This window comes from Brachycentrus maculatus, unplaced genomic scaffold (assembly GCF_059751285.1).
Source record: "Brachycentrus maculatus isolate JH-2025_06_01 unplaced genomic scaffold, ASM5975128v1 h1tg000120l, whole genome shotgun sequence".
In the NCBI taxonomy this organism is placed as follows: Eukaryota; Metazoa; Arthropoda; class Insecta; order Trichoptera; family Brachycentridae; genus Brachycentrus; species Brachycentrus maculatus.
The window spans coordinates 782,828-800,143 of record NW_028280873.1 but is presented as its reverse complement, the minus strand read 5'-3'; the positions used below and the strand labels follow the sequence as shown (position 1 = coordinate 800,143).

Here is a 17,316-nt window from a genome sequence, read left to right as displayed (position 1 = left end):
TTTCTTTGTCTTGTTATCAGGCAAAAATTATTCCAGGAAAAATCCTAAATTTGTGTCATGATGCAGACAAGGATTTAAAGAGATGGCGATCGTTATACATGTGTTGTATTCTTACCTATGCTGTTGATAATTTTTCTGACTTGAGTATGGTTAAATCGCTGCGAGAGCAACATCCAATCGGCAACAAAGGAGATGAATATGGAGAAAAGCCACATGGCAAGGTATGGTAGAGCTGACACTAGGCCATTCTGAAATCCGACAAAACATACAGATTCATTTAAAATGGGAGAGAAAATCAATTGTCAACCGCCCTACATTTGGGTTGTTATTCAAGAGTGGGTAAAAAATCCTCGGGTCTTATTCGTAAGATTTCTCAGTAACATTACTTATTTACTATGAACCAGACAATTTTTTAGACAAAAGACATATTTATGACCCTTTTTATATTCTTTGGTTCTCAACATAAGATGTCGCCGGATATTTTTTTGTAATAATATTCTATCAAGTACATTTACAAATATATTTTGTCTTGAATCTAATATACCAATCAACTTAATATCGACATATTCTGCAAATGAGGTAGCCAGCAATATTGACCTCAATATGCTAAATGTGTCGTATGACATATTCGTATGCGCAGGGAGAGTACTAATAATTTGACATATCACAAGTGTTTCTGCAGTTCTGGGTATATTTTTTTGTATCTGAACATATGGATATGGTTTGTTGCATTTAGTTAATAATATAGTGGACGTATAACATATGTCCGTATGGGTAGGGCGGTTAAGATCCTCTGTTTGTACAAATTCAAGAATTGAGAAAACATGAATGTTCGATAATGGACAGATGAATATACATTACACAGTGTGCAAAGTGATCACTTAAGCCAGCTTAATCCAGGCCAGGTTGTAATCCCTGTGAATGCCTAGGTTTCCATATTTCTAATGTATAAAAAGATACTTCCTCTCTCTTGATACATCTAATATATTTTCCTTCCTTAAATCCAGTGTTTAAATCCTATTATATAATTTTTTCCAAACATTATATATGTGTTATTAACTTACATCTTTGAGGGAGAAATGCAGAACCTGCTTCATGAATGTGGGAAGTTCTGTCATGAGAGTCTCGTAGCCGTAGTTTTGTCCCATATGCGCTAACATGATGGCCCAGAATGGAAGTGATTTCAAGATAGATGTCCATGGAATCGGAGGAGACTAAAAATATAATGAATAATAGCTAAATAAATTTGTCACCGAATAAAACCTACATTTAACTTTTCGGAAATATCTTATTAATCATGTTATTAGTAACCTTTAGAGGTTGACAATAAAGTCATGGTTTTTATTTGTAATGTGAATCAAAATATTTAAAACTCATGGTACCCTTTCAGAAATGTAAATGTAAATTATAAATTATGTTACAGTAAATAAATATACATACTCTTTGGAGTGATCCAAATACTTTTTGTGTATATTTTTTTCCAGATTATGAACACCAAGCTTAGACTGGTACCTCAAATACCAGTCTAGAATGATATTATTATATTTAAATATAACCATTAATGTTAACTTATTATTTATTTTGACCCCCCTGAGAAAGAATATGCTAACCACTATGGAGACAAATTGAATGTTCAGTATTAATTATAACCAACTTTTGCAAATGGACTAAATCTATCCTAGTTTAAAGATAAAATAATAATTTTTCTTACACTGGTGCCGGCTGCTCCCCAAATGTTGGTCACAATGAATTTCTTCTCATCCTCGTTGATTTTGGGATGGGATTCCGGGTCTTCATACACAAAGATGAGGAAAGCAACTGACCAGATTGCTCCGATTACACCAAACACATAGAAGATGGATGGCCAGCCTCCAGCAAAACCGTATTGAGAGAGAAGTCCGGAGAGCGGCATAGAAATAACAGTACCAAACTGAGCCCCTAGAAATAATACAAATTTCATTAGACAATAAAATAAAAAAAAATGCAAAATCAATCCAATTTGTAACATGTTCATGCCATCTTCATTTAGATGCATGGTCATTTTTGCATTTGAAAAAAAGGACATAATATGAACACATGTAGCATTCTCAGTCACTCTGGTAGTTATTATGATCACATAGCATATTTTTGATGCTCTGGCACCATCATGTCAACCAGAAATGTAACATGGAAGATTATAGAACTCGTCACTTTTAGGAATTGGAAGGACTATTAATTGGATAGGATAAATCTACGAAGGGGAAAAGCGCATAGTGGCTAATGAGAGGAGAACCTCTCTCGGCCTTTTGTAGTTACGGTATGAGTGAAGCTCGTAAGTGGAAAGTGAATTTACGGGAGGAATAACATGTGCAGCTAGTCTTACAAAAATTATGTATGCAGCTAGTCTGCTAGTGTGTCTAAAAACGTTTTGATAACGTAGTGATAAACTTATTTCGGGGGAGTTGAATTATTTCATTGGACTCTCTGTAGAGTAGACAGATTTTCACACAGAAGGGGACTTTCATTATGGATATATTGTAAGCTTTTTTTACATGGACAAATATTAACTTACCAGCATAAACAGCAGCACCCATTCGACTTCTTTCATTAGGGGGAATCCATTTAGCCAACATTGCATGTGTGCAAGGAACAATAGGTCCCTAAATAAAAAAAATCCTCTATTAACTTTAAAAATATATAAATATGCTAATTATATTAAGGCAGTTAAAATTTTACTGCTACACTGGTTAAAAAAATCTTTAACCAGTGTATGATTAAATGGATAAGTTTTACTATAGTGCAGCAGTCCCAAAGTATACTCAGCAAGGCCTTTACGAGGGCTTCATATTAAATGTAAGCAATTTTATCAATTTACAGTGGAATCAATACAGTTTAATTTTTTGCATTTTATTATATTGTTGTTTTGTTTTGTATAGTATTGTAGATGTCAGCAGTGTATAATGAAACCTATTTATTAATGATTTCAATTAAATGATTATAATAAAATAATGATCATAAAATCATGTTCTACTTATTTTACGGCTCCGTTAAATATTAACGCCAAAAAACATTGAGAAGCGCAACTATAGTTTAATATAACCAAATATACACGATGTACAACCAAATGTCCGCCTCCGTAGTGTAATGGTAAGCACGCTCGGCTACCGTTCTGGAGGTCCCGGGTTCGATTCCCAGGGGTGGGGTCAAATAAATATAAGTGACTTTTTCACCCTAATATTTATTCAATATTACCCTGGACTGGTTTCCTGATCCTGGTCCACATTTTCAATAAATTTCGCAAATAGTTAAAAAAAAAATTGCTTAGCAAGAGCAGATCTTTCAGGAAGCCTAGATGCTTCTGTATCAGATCTGGGCATGCGGTGGGACAGCTTTCAATATCCTGGACTGGTACCTAAAACGGAGGGCTGATCACCTTTCCTTCGTGTGTTAACAATCAAGATAACACTGTGTTTATATAATGCAGTGCCCTACGCACCATTGGGGTGCGGATAAGAGTTTGAATTGAATACATGATTTGGATTCGTACACAGACATTATATACAGATTTTATCTTTTACCACGTTGATTAATCGAGAACCGTTTGTCAATGTGCCAAAATATGATTTCTAGTAACTTTATGACTTAAGTACTATGTTTAGATTTCATGGTCAATGTGAATATCAATCAACGGGTGAAATTGAATATTCAACAAACCGAAACCATCCACAATACCCTGCGATAATCTATTCCAGATTATTTTTAGGATGGCTCCTGTAATATTTGCAAGGAATTAATTGCTTCATACATATTAGCAGTGTATAACTTACACATGCTGCATGAGAACAGCTGTTCTATAACTATGCAATCCTATGTATGTTTCATAACTATGCAATCCTGAGTGCCTAATCTATTACTACCAATTGCATTGTCCTTTCCAATAGTACCTACAATTTCATCCTAATTTCCTTTACCATATAGCAGTAATATTTTTTACCCTGAGCTGTTTCTTTAACGTTGTCTGTATCCCATCAAACATACTCCATTCCTTTCTTCAAGAATCTGGAGCGAAGGAATAATCTGATCCCTTTGCATTCATACAATCGCAGTAAGGTTAACAGTACATCAATCCAACATGGTGTTCTATGCACCACTTGGTAGTGGACAATGAACAAAGTGAGATATTTGAAAGAGTTTAACAAGTGAAGGGCTATAATTGAAAGGCTTTCATGAGCCAATGTAGCATGCTGGTTTACTCTGAACCATTATAATCCAAATGATTTCAACTAATTGATGCCTTTTTCATCTTCGTCTTTCATTCCTTATATGCAACCAAATGTGCATAGGGAACTATATCAAATCAATGAGGTGTTAACTTAATTTATAATTACACTAAGAAAAAAGGATCGAACCTGCGCTTAGGTACCAGCCCAGATTAATGTTGAATATTTATTTATTCCAATATTTTTTAAAGTGATAAACTACTTATATCATTTTCAGTTCCCCTGGGAATCGATTTTGGGACTTTCTATACTGCAGAGTTGGAGTAATTTCTTATTTAATTATATAACTAATATTAATAAAGCGAGTTATAATAATTAGTGTCAGTAGCGATGATAGCTTACTTCTCCAAGTCCTTGGATGAAACGGACTGCAATAAGCCATCCAACCCCTCCGTTAGCAGCCACCGGCACGAGAAGTCCAAACACGGAGTTGATCAGCATACCGACACCCAGGAACATTCTGGCTCCATACCTCTTGGACAGGATGCCAAAGGGAATCTGGGTGATCACATAGCCGTAGAAGAAGGAAGAAAGGATGTAGCCCTGTAGTGTCGAGCTCCACACAAACTCTCCATCTTGTTCGTCATGCTGGAATCATAAAAACCCAAAAAAACGATTATAACAATTGCAGTAACAATAAACAAATACTGATGATTGTTTTTTTACTATTGACGTTTGCCTGTGTTTCTTTGATACTCCTTTAAAATCGATAAATAAAAACAAAACCATTTTTAAACACTAAGAGTAGTTTGAATTTTCCCTGAGGATAATCGACTAAAAACTGCTGAAGGTCGGGGTAAAGTTTTCAGAATTCATAGTGAATATTTCGTTATTGAGTATACAAATAAAATTAATATGATACCATTCTATTACTAGGTAGTGGTGAGTCAAATTCTGTGTTTTTTAATGTTTCGTTGTTTAATATTATAGAAGAGTAACTTTATATTTTAATTACAAATAAATTATAAGGCATGTTCTACTTAATATTAGAATGTAAAAAACATAACGTAGTGGAATTACAGTGAAAGCTATGACTTTTCGAAATTCCGTTCTCTCATAGTTTGTATTATTTACAAAAAACATTTGAAAAAAATTCTTGTCGAGAATCTTGAAAATTATATCTCTCAAAATTAAAAAAAATACAAGAATAGAAAATAAAATTGTAAGCATTTTTTTTTTCATTTCATAAATTTTACAGTTTCATTTCAGGTTTTGTTATTTTGTTAACAAAGAATATTACTGTCATTTCTTTGAAAAAAATGCTATACATCAATTTATAAACAAAAAATCTTTTTTTGGATTAAGTCCCTTTAATTTAGAATTAACGGGCTTCTTTTGTTGAAACTTTTACTCAAGGCCTTTATTACTAATAAAATGATACTCTTTTTTATGCTTTGAAATATTCCCCATTTCTGAAAAGTTTGCCCTTGTTTCTAAAGATTTTATAATACCATCACATTGGAACCGAGTTCAAGGGTTAACACATTGCTTCATATAGAAGTACCGGAGTGGACATCTGGTGTGCCAAATGATAATGATTTCACTGGGAACGAGAGGAAATGCATCGGTCAGCTACCTCACATGTTCCTCTAGTTAACCTGAATAAACAACAATCATCAATGCACAGGAAAGGTTAATATGGCAGAGGCCGCTCAACGCCGCTCCCGCAATTCGACCCACACATCCAAAGATACTTACATATCATCCACGCTCTTAAATGAGAATGCCAAGTTGATAGTCTCCCTTTTAAGGAGTCTCCACTTTCTTGCCGATGGTACATTAATCACAGGCACTACGGCTTTTAACCGATTGGCCCTGATACCATATAATGCTGAAACACAATTTCCCATATGTGAATTAGTTATTATCTTTTAAAGCACATGCATATCAACTTAATACTTGAACAAAAATATATAATTACGTTCTACTGGCTTCATGACTCTACTTATGAAGATGAAGACCAAATACACACCCAATGGTGCAAAGGACATTGCGTCGCATAGACACAGTGTTCTCTTAGTTGTTAATTTAATGATGTCTTGCAGTCTAGGATGACATTAGATCAGTACTACAGTGAAATCTATGGGAATCAAACCCGGGACCTCTATCAAAACAGCCTTATGTTTAGCCACTATACTACAGAGAACAAATATTCATTTTACATGCAAGAATGCAAGCCATTTTATTAAACTAACTCCTCACTGAAACAGTTGTTATTAATTATTCTTCATACCAAAATGAACAAAATTGTGAATCATACCAAAGTGTTGATAATATTCATGAATACCAACATAATGCTGAAAAATAATGATCAGTTTATAATACAATATTTCTTTGTAGAAAAAATAATTCTATGAGAATGCTAAAGATATTTATATCTTCTTTATTTAAGCAATCGTGGCTGCTACTAAAATAAAAATAAAAATAATCATATTAAAATAATACTTTCTACCCTTTTAATACTCACCATCTAAATATTAAAAAAATGTGAGTAAATAGTAATAATAAACAAATGCATACAATAAACACATAAGACAAACGTCAACAGTTTACGAGTGAACTCGGTGTAACCCAAATATATTTTAATGGTTCATAATATCCAATAATACCCAAAAACATTAAGTTTTTAAACACACAGATATTACGTTAAAAACGTATTGTATCTTTATAATTAAATAATATTTATCAAATAAATGGTATCAAGACGTTAAACAACTGTTTTTGGGTGATTTTTTTTTCTCCGTACTTAATCTGCATATTTATAAAAATAATGAAATTTTGAGTATTATCTTATAACGTAAGTACATAATTTAAAAAAAAGTATATTGATATTGGTTGTGCTTTTCTGATTTTATACAATTATTAAAATATTAAATAAAAATAAGTATAATATATAAAAGATACAATATATATTAAAAGCACAAAAATAAATAAAAGTAAAATAAAACCTTTATTAAGATTATTTTTGGATATGTAACCAAAAGAAACAATATCATAGTAGAATAGTAGATTTTAAACAGAAGTGTTTTAAAAAATTATTCATATTTTAAATATTCTTTATGCATTTGACTACCATTTGCATTGGTCACAAACTAGCCAATATACTTTTTTGTCGTATTTAATATAAATATTTCATAAGCAGATGTTTTTAAATAACTGAAAGAAAGGTGTGGAATATTAGTATTTATTACATCTTTTTTGTATTTATGAAGGACAGACTTAAAAATAATTTTAAAAATATTATTATGATTTTTCATATGCCGTTTAGCTTAAAGTCAATGTATAAAATATATTAATTCATTTTTACCCCCCTTTTTTTTTTTTTTTTTTTTGAATTACCTAACATCCAAGTGACTCTAGCTACGGCTTATGCAACACCGTTTATCATGTCCCTACTCAGGCTTCAACTTTAAAAGTTTCATAATAAGTCACTTATGTATGTAATATCATCATGTTATTTTCCCTAGTAAATAAATTACTGTCCATCACGACCTACGTACTCCAAAACTTAACAAACACAACCTGGTTAATTTTGTGTAATAACGATAAGTAGAAATTTAGTAATACATATTTTATGCAACCTGCATTTTGTCTATACTTCCGTTCAACGCGCATCATTTATTCGATTATTAGTTAATATTAGATGGAAAAATATCGTTTTACTTTTTGAAAATGTCAAACACATGCCATATCTTTACAAAATGTAAAAAATTCCAGCATTTCTGCAACCTATCATTACGGAGTTGCGATTATTTATTGTATTTCGTATATTTAATAATAAAAATCAAAGAAAATTACGAATGTAATTAAATTGATTACTTCAATGTAATTCGATTACACGAATCCTTGTAGCAGTAATAAATAATAAATCTAGTATGGCACTATTGTAAGCAAGAGAATTGAAAAAAGTAATAAGGTTTCACTATGACATGGATTCATTATAATTGCCACGGGGCAGGATTGATTCAATATCACATGACATTGAGGTCGCATAATTTCTGCACATAAAGGATGCTGTACCGTAATCGTAATACCAGTGGCGTGCACTCCATATAGACTTAAAAGCAGTGCCTGCTCTACTTTTGGTGATTAAAAAAAAATAACATGACTTTTAGAATACTAAAATATATCATATCGATTGTGAAAAAAGCGATTAATTACAAAAAGACACCTGCAAAATATGCATGATTATAATTTTATATACATGCAAAATTCAAATAAAATAAAAACAGTGAAAAAGTAATGTAATTTCAAATATCCTTTTTTGTATAATTTAAGTATTAAATAAATTTCAAATAGGTATAAAGACATTTTGTTTACATTGAATGCCAATTTGCGGGTTTTTAAATTATTATACTGCAATATAATGTCTAAAATTATGGTTTTATGTATAAATTCATGCTGGATTCAATAAAAAAGTAAAATATCGTAAATTTATTTAGATATCTTTCTTTAAGTACCTACCTTTGTAAAATTGATATTTTTATATGAGAATTCCTTTAATACGATTAATTAAAACGAAAATAATTCACAGGTTTACTGATCAATAAATAATTTAATGATTCATAACGTTTTTATTGTATCTCATAAAAATACTAAAATTTTCATCGCCAATAATATAAGTAATTTGGTTATATTTGGATATAGCGATGTGGGGTGATAAAAATATAGATAATGTCTAACGAACTGATCTGAAGAACATACAGTTGAACCAGATTTACATGAAGTCAGTTACTGACGTCAGTGCTGGCGCCGAGAACTAAATGCAGCAATCCAGAAAAAAACTACCAGAATTGGCCAACAGAAAGGGAGTTGTATTCCATCATGATAATGCGTGGCCACACACATTTTTGATGACTCTGAACAAATTGATGGAACTTTGTTGGGAAGTTATGATGCATCCACCGTATAACTCGGATCTTGCACCGTCTGATTACCATTTGTTTCGGTCTCTGCAAAACTGTCTATGGTAAAACATTGCTCGGCCGAAGCGCCGCTGAAAATCACATGGCCAAGTTTTTGACGATAATCCACAGAAGTTCTACACCTGTGGAATTATGAAGTTACCCGAAAAATGTCAAAAGGTCACAAATAATAATAGGCAATATATACTTGATTAAAATTGATTTTCAAAAATGATTTTTTTTGATAAAAAATGTATCAAAAATACGTGGAAACATTTTATATCACCCAATATATATATATATATATATATATATATATATATATATATATATATATATATATATATATATATATATATATATATATATATATATATATATATATATATATATATATATATATATATATATATATATATATATATATATATATATATATATATATATATATATATATATATATATATATATATGCCAGACCTGCCAAATTAGATGCTCTTTGAGCCATCGCGACTGAACAATAAGTATTATTGTATTATTGAAATGGTCATGTCAATCACAATGTCGGATGCACACCAAATGGCGGACATTTCGCGGTATTTTTGCGTGACAAAGGTTTCCATTGTTTCCTCATTTTCATTGCCAATGCCGCAATTCCGATTGCGAATCGGTCACAGTCTGCCGATTCGGAAAATTGTGCATCTAATGCTGTGGAATAATCACTGCTGCTTTGTTTACTATAAAAAAATGCATATTATAAGTTTGTACCTATTACCCCACAGTTGCTATTGTCCTACAACAGTTTTTCAATTATTTCGGAATAAAGATTTACGAGATCAATCATAAGTCTTTAGGATCATCTGCTCAAAAAAAGTAATTATATTATAGGTATTGCCTGGAATAAGCAAGGTAAGGTTAAGTTAATAAGACCATTATTTACTTTGTGTTATATTTCATAATCATCAATTAATTAATCTGTCATTATAGAGAGTGTTCGATTATTCATTTCATAACGCAGAGTAATTTTTTTCTCGAATCTAACCTAACATAACCTACTTATATCCTAATCGCTACCTAGTATCTACAATATCGTAGGTACTATAGTTTTGGATTTCTGAATCCCGTTTCATTTGTAAAGAGTACCTACCTCAATCGTTATCAATAATAATCGCCCGCTCTCAGAACCATAGGTACCTTTAACTATTAATTCTTCACTAATCAATAATGTGTAACAAATTAATAGAATTCAATGATTCAATGTTGGCAAGAATAGAAAGGGATAAACTTGGCTGGCATTGGACGTCGATAACCCCGGAATAATGTGTTTAGACCTACTACTACTATCATCACACCGTTTTCTGTAGGGGTGGGCAGAGAAGATGGAACACCACACTTCTCTGTCCTGACATACACTCGTAGCATCTAGTCATACATGACCTCCAATTGCGTAGACTTGCGACACCACCAGATTTTAAGTTCTGATTGATCTGGTGGTGCCAAGTCTTTTTTGACCGTCCTCGTTCTGTACTCCCATTCAAATTATCCAAATACACTTTCTTATCCATTCTCTTGGCATTCATTCGCTCCACATGCTTCATGCGTTTAGGCCTCTTTTAAGAAGAATTATGTTCAGAACATGCTCTATCATAATTCACAAGTTAAATATTACTTATGAGGTTGTAGTGAATACCAAATGCGAATGCACAGATGGGGAGTTGGAGTGTCCCTTAGAGACAAAATAAAGTGTTCACGCATTCATAGAAGCCTGGGTATAACAGACATCAATAGTAAGGTAGAGGAAAGGCAATTGAGATGGTATGGGCACATAGGACGCAGAGAACCTGATCATATTGTGAACCAGACAATCGTCATAGATCTTCTCCGAAAGACATCTAGAGGAAGACCAAAGAATTCATGGATGCTAGAAAAAGAAACATGATTTGAAGGCATGGCCTTGGTGACATTGTCAATGATGGAAGGACTTAGAACCTGAGGACGAGAAGAACTGGCCCAACAGTCTACAAAAATGGTAAATTGGGATGGAGCCAGGAAGAAGAAGAGGTTGTATGGAATATTGCCGTAAGTTTTTAGAATTATTCAAGGAAAAAATGAAATGGACGAAACAAAGTCGCGCTAGAAAGAGTTTTACAAAAAGAGTACAATTTACACGAATTCTTTTTACTTTCCTGCGTGGGTACTTTATGGGACTCAAAGGGGTATATCTGTCTCAGACTAAATTTTACAGGAGAGCAAAAACAAACTTAGGAAATTAAATAACTCATTTGTTTTATGTAGGTATTTTTATATGTACATATCTTAATAAAAAATAAATAAGTATTGCAATAACAGCTATATCCTTTTGCCAGATTATGGAATACACTATTTTAGACATTTTCTGTAACAAACTCAGAATATGAATTTTATTACAGATATACACCTTTGCCATTACACTACCGATATATGAAACCCCTGGCCATGACTTCTATTCTCCCCTTTTACCTATTTTTCATCTTCATTTCCTTTCCGACAAGCAACTACACTCATAAAATATATATCACTCCTAGATCCAAGTATCCGGAGAGCAGGACTGATTTCCGTAACTTTACATAATCAGATAAGAAGGGATATTCATATATTAAAGGTTGTTTCTAAAATATTGCAATGTCTAATCAACCGCATGCGTAATACTTGGTAACGTTATCAGTAATGTTTCGAAGTAACACCGCCTTTGTGATAAATGATAAGCTATACTCGTATTGTGGAATTAGTATGTACCGGAGCTTGCATTGCTGGCTTTCGGTGAACTGATCTACCGGTAAATACACCATTCCCGAAAGTAGTTAATGGATAAAATCATATTTATAAAGTACCTCCCATATTATGATTAAGTTGTAAAGTATGTTTTCTAGGGATGGAAAAATTAATAATGAAATAGAATGGAGAGTAAATGCTGGGAACAGAGTGAATGGTGCACTGAATTCAGTTATGCAATTCAAACCCTCATACGCACCCAATGGTGCATAGGGCACTGCATCATATAAACGCAGTGTTATTTTAATCATTAAAACATGAAGGAATGTTGATCAGCGCTCCGCTTCAGGTACCAGTCCATGGTAATATTGAACAAATATAAGAGTGAAAAAATCATTTGTATTTATTTGACCCCCTTGGAAATCGATCGCGGGACCGGCAGTATGGTAACCGACCATGCTGACCATTACACTACAGAGGCGGACGAATTTAGTTATAGCTAAGGATAGTCGGGAAAAAGCATCTCTTTACGTTATATTATTAAACTAGCAGAAAAAAAATATTTTAATTTTTTTTTATATTTTTTGAAATGTCTGCACTTAATTTTTTAGTAGATTTTACCGAAGGGTTAGTTCATCGCCTGAATTCAAGCAAGAAAATATTACCTGGACTTGAAAAAAAAACAAGTCGCCTGTTATTGATTATTGGGCCTTGAGAATTCATAATAATTTATTCTCGTTTCCCGCAAATAATTACACGAGAGCTTATCTTTATTGCACAAATTAATATTATCTTATGTTAATGTTTTACTTGCTGCAAAGTTAAAACATCATAAAAATACTTCGCACGTGTTTCAACGCGAGATAAAAAATGCGAGATAAAAATACTCTATTTATAACAAAAACGCAATTCAAAAAGTAACGGTAAAATTCTCTATCTGTCAAATCGATTTCTAGAATGATTATAATCTGGTGGTGGTATCTATGTAAATCAATAAGTTTGTAGATGAAAGTGGAAATTAAAGATAGCGAAAGAGTGAAGATAAAAACGGTGAGAGTAATATGGATATTTTCCAAAAAAAAAATCTTATCGAAGGAATTAAATAGATTCAGATCAAAATAACAGATGAAATCTGTTTTTCTCATTCCAATTTTTATTTGATTTTCATGTCATCTACCAATCAAACCCGATTTCATCATTTATGTGTGATTTGATTTGATCTTATAATATTATTTTCGTCATATTTTATATCATCCTCATACGATAATATCAAATATCTTTCATATGAAAGGTATATTTTATAAAAATAAGATCAACACTGATTCCATGAAATTCAATGAAAAAATACATATTCATCAATTATCTTTTATAATATCAAAGATTCAATCAATATCTCAGTACAGATAAAGAAATGCATTTTTTTTCTATTTTTTCTTTGTTATTATTTATAAAGATGTAATAAATACCAATGATTCCTTTATACCTAAATACTTTAAAAAATAAATGGTTAGATGTAATACATTTTTTTGTACAATTCTATTTTGCCATTATTTGTAACTATTTTGGCTTTTCCAAAAATTTCACGCAGATAATTGATGTAATAATTACGAAAAGTTTGCAATTAATAAGACATTCATTTGATTGACTATCAAACTTCAAAAGATAGTTAGTACTTTCTGAGAGCATGATATGCATTACGTTGTATTAAACATAGTTACATATTTACAAAAAACACGCCTTTGGCTGTTAAAATAACTGTTTATATAATTAAAATAACGTGCCAAAAATAACAGTTAAAAATAACGGTTAAAAATAACGGTTTAAAAATAACGGCTTAAAATATAAGTAACGAAAGGGTAGGGTAGTAAAATACGTCTGTGGCAGTGATCGAGGGGTAACCCATCGACTGTGGAGAGTCGTGACCGTGACCAACCTTTGTACTGTTGCGGGAGGCGCACTCGTTGGTGACCACGTCGTCCACCGTGTGGAGGGCCGAGTGGTTGACCATGGCCACGATGGCCACAGACATGTTGGTCCGCATGATGTAGGCGTTGGCCATGCCCAGGAACAGCATAAAGGTCACGAAGTGCCGGGCGCCGAACATCCCTGGAACAATATATATTTTTAAAAATAAATAATAAAAGCGATGATTTTAAAAGAAAAGATTTTGGTTCCCATGTTGAAAACTAAAACTCCGTCTTACTTTTTAAGTTTCGAGCAGTAAAACCAAAATTCAGTCCTTCGATTTAAATTTCGAACAGTAAAACCAAAATTCCGTCATGCGATTTAAATTTCGAACAGCAAAACCAAAACTCCGTCATTTGATTTGAATTTCGAACAGTAAAACCAAAAGTCCGTCCTGCGATTTAAATTTCGAACAGTAAAACCAAAACTCTGTCATTTGATTTGAATTTCGAATAGTAAAACCAAAACTCCGTCCTACGATTTAAATTTTGAGCAGCAAAACCAAATCATCGTTCATAAATTTGAATATCGAACAGCAAACCCAAAATTCCATCTATCGATTTCAATTTTGAGCAACACTAGAGCTCGGTCCGCAAGAAAATTAATCAAATGCAAGATATTTTAAACACCTGCAGCTCGGAGGCTGCAAGTCGTTTCATTTTCTATTTAAAACGGTCAATGAACTTGTTGAGTATCCAGCATAGACTTTGCAAAATTCAAGGACCGTGTTGCAATCTTAAATTTGGTTGTGCTGAAAATTTTCGAGTATGATTAAAAATTACATAGTTAATGTATTCATAAATACTTAAACGTGATATATAAATATTTATGAATTAATGTGGGTGTTTGTGTAAAAAGAGTTTGTATGAAAGTGAGTGAATTTTTAAAATCCGTGTTGATGCTTTTATGATGAAGGCTAGATTATCCTGAGTGTTTTTTTAATGGTAAAAATAAAATAAGTTTATCGTTATAACTATCCACTTATATTATTAAGTCCCATTTGATAATTCTATAAATTCAGATATCAATGCATATTCTTCTGAAAATCTCTTTAGATTCCAAAAAAAGTAAAAGGCTTTATATGTGGCCTCATTTTTTTCCTTTTCCTACTTAGATAAAATATAGAAATGACAATAATAATAAACATTTTAAACTTATAAAAAAAAATGTCATTCACAACATTTTGAGTTTATCCAAATACTCATTCACAAATCTGGATTATCTCCAATTAGGAGTTATTTTTTACATTATTTTTATGGCATCTCAACATAGATGAAGAATATGCGAGAAGGCTAAGCCTAAGACGGTCGTTAACCCTGTAAATGCTCAGACTTCCATATTCTTCTTCATCTATGTTGAGATGTCAAAAAAGAATATAAAATAACTCATAATTGGAGATAATCCAGAATTGTAAAGTATTTGGACACACTCAAAATGATGTAAATAAATTAACTGATTAAATTATAAGCTAAAATAAATTGAAAATCATGTTTCCAAGCGTTTCTCGAATAAGCGAATATAATCCAGAATTCGGACCTCAGATACAAATGAAAAGAGTCTATGCGCAATAAAAGCTTTCCTCGTCCCACCATAGATGGCTATTAAGAACTCCCGCATACCGTGTTATAAGTTTGATCTAGAAGTTTAGAAAAAAATGTGTAGTGTGGTTGTCAATCGTGGATAGAATTAGTGAATGTTACACATGTGTAAAGTGATCACTTCACCAAGTCTTCCATATTCTTCTTCATCTATGTTGAGATATTTAAAAAAAGTAAAAAGATTGTCATTATTTTTTTCAGATAAGATGAACTGAAAAATTGTATATCTTATTATTTTTTGACATCTCATAAAAGATGAAGAAGAATATGGAAGTCTGGGCATTGGGGCTGACGACCGTCATAGGCTGGTTTAAGTGATCACTTTACACACGTGTAACATTCACCAACTCTACCCATTATTGACAACCACACTACTCAAATTCTTCTTCATCTTTGATGAGATGTCAAAAAATAATATGAAAATAACTCATGTAATTGGAGATAATCCAGATTTTGTGAACAAGTATTTGGACACACTCAAAATGTTGTAAATTGTATATCTAATAAGATGGGAAAGAAGACTCTTTAAATCGAAGTCACATTAGCTGCGAAGTGAATGGATGACTGTACTCGATACCGGCTTGCTGTGTCGTAAAAAACGAAATATGCTATGGTATTCTTAGTCGCTCATCTGCAAACCTGAATTGAACTGGACCTGTCTGTGGAATATATAGTATACATATAGTATGTAACATATTCGTATGTACTGACTGGAAGCAGTGTAGAGACTGCGTGGTGCACATGTGATAAGGTACTGCAAACCTCAACCTACTGAAACCGGACTGGCTACCAATCTTGGATGAAGAATTATAGAATATAAAATTAACTAATATTTGTTTTAAACTACTCTAAAGCTTCACACTGGTGGTGAAGGATAGATGCTCAGGAGCATAGTCATTTGGAATTACAACCAGTAAAAGCTTGATCTACATAGGTAAAAAGATAATGGAAATATTTTTTCATTAGGGAAAACTGCCAAAAATCTGGTCTTACACGATCGATTCAAAGGAACCTAAAAAACACCATAAAAAAATGTAATGGGACTTTCTACAACTAGGATAAGGTTTAAGGACTTATTTAGAATCCTTACAAGGAATAAAACAATAGGAATATTCTTATATATATATATATATATATATATATATATATATATATATATATATATATATATATATATATATATATATATATATATATATATATATATATATATATATATATATATATATATATATTACACTTTTTGCGTTATGCTTAGTGTACAGTACATTTTAAACTAGCCTAAAAAGCGATTATATCATAAGATAAATTATCATTGTTCTCTTCACCTGGAGATACTTTTAGAACTTTTTCATTGCCAAAGTTTCACGGATCATTAGATTTACCACTCTCATTAGTCAACTTTCCTGAGATAATATAATATTAAGACGTTTTTTGGTGAATGTTGGGCGACTGCCACGATTTTCCTCTTTTTGTGAAAAATCGTAAATGTCAAAAACTACGTTTACGTTTAAAGAATTTTAGCTTTCAAACGTCAATTCAAAAATAAATGCTAACACGGAAAGCTTTCTATGCAGAAATACGGAATTATTAACAAATTGATACTCAAAGCAATTTAAAGGATGATCAACTTTTCCTTCCTTTTGTAACGATTAAGATAACACTGCTAATATATGATGCAGTGCCCTATGCACAGTTGGGTGCGGATAAAGGTTTAAAAAAGAAGAAGAAGAAATGCTAAAGAGATTTGAACTTGTTCAAAATATTGTTATTATCCAATTGTTTTGAACAATGCTTTTATATAATATTCTTGCAAATACTAATGGGGCCTTTGACGAA

The 17,316-nt window shown here is 32.0% G+C and overlaps 1 protein-coding gene across 2 annotated transcripts in view; it reads right to left on the bottom strand.

Annotated features, from left to right (window-relative positions):
* Positions 1 to 17,316, bottom strand: part of Picot (putative inorganic phosphate cotransporter protein picot) — a 101,513-nt gene that overhangs the window by 4,235 nt on the left and 79,962 nt on the right. For both annotated transcript variants that reach the window (XM_088259881.1, XM_088259880.1), the window contains exons 2-7: positions 13,848 to 14,020; positions 4,602 to 4,847; positions 2,552 to 2,639; positions 1,712 to 1,938; positions 1,065 to 1,214; positions 116 to 248 (exon numbers count right to left, since the gene is read on the bottom strand). In XM_088259881.1, coding sequence (XP_088116007.1) covers positions 116 to 248; positions 1,065 to 1,214; positions 1,712 to 1,938; positions 2,552 to 2,639; positions 4,602 to 4,847; positions 13,848 to 14,020 — 1,017 coding nt within the window. The remainder of the gene's footprint in view (positions 1 to 115; positions 249 to 1,064; positions 1,215 to 1,711; positions 1,939 to 2,551; positions 2,640 to 4,601; positions 4,848 to 13,847; positions 14,021 to 17,316) is intronic.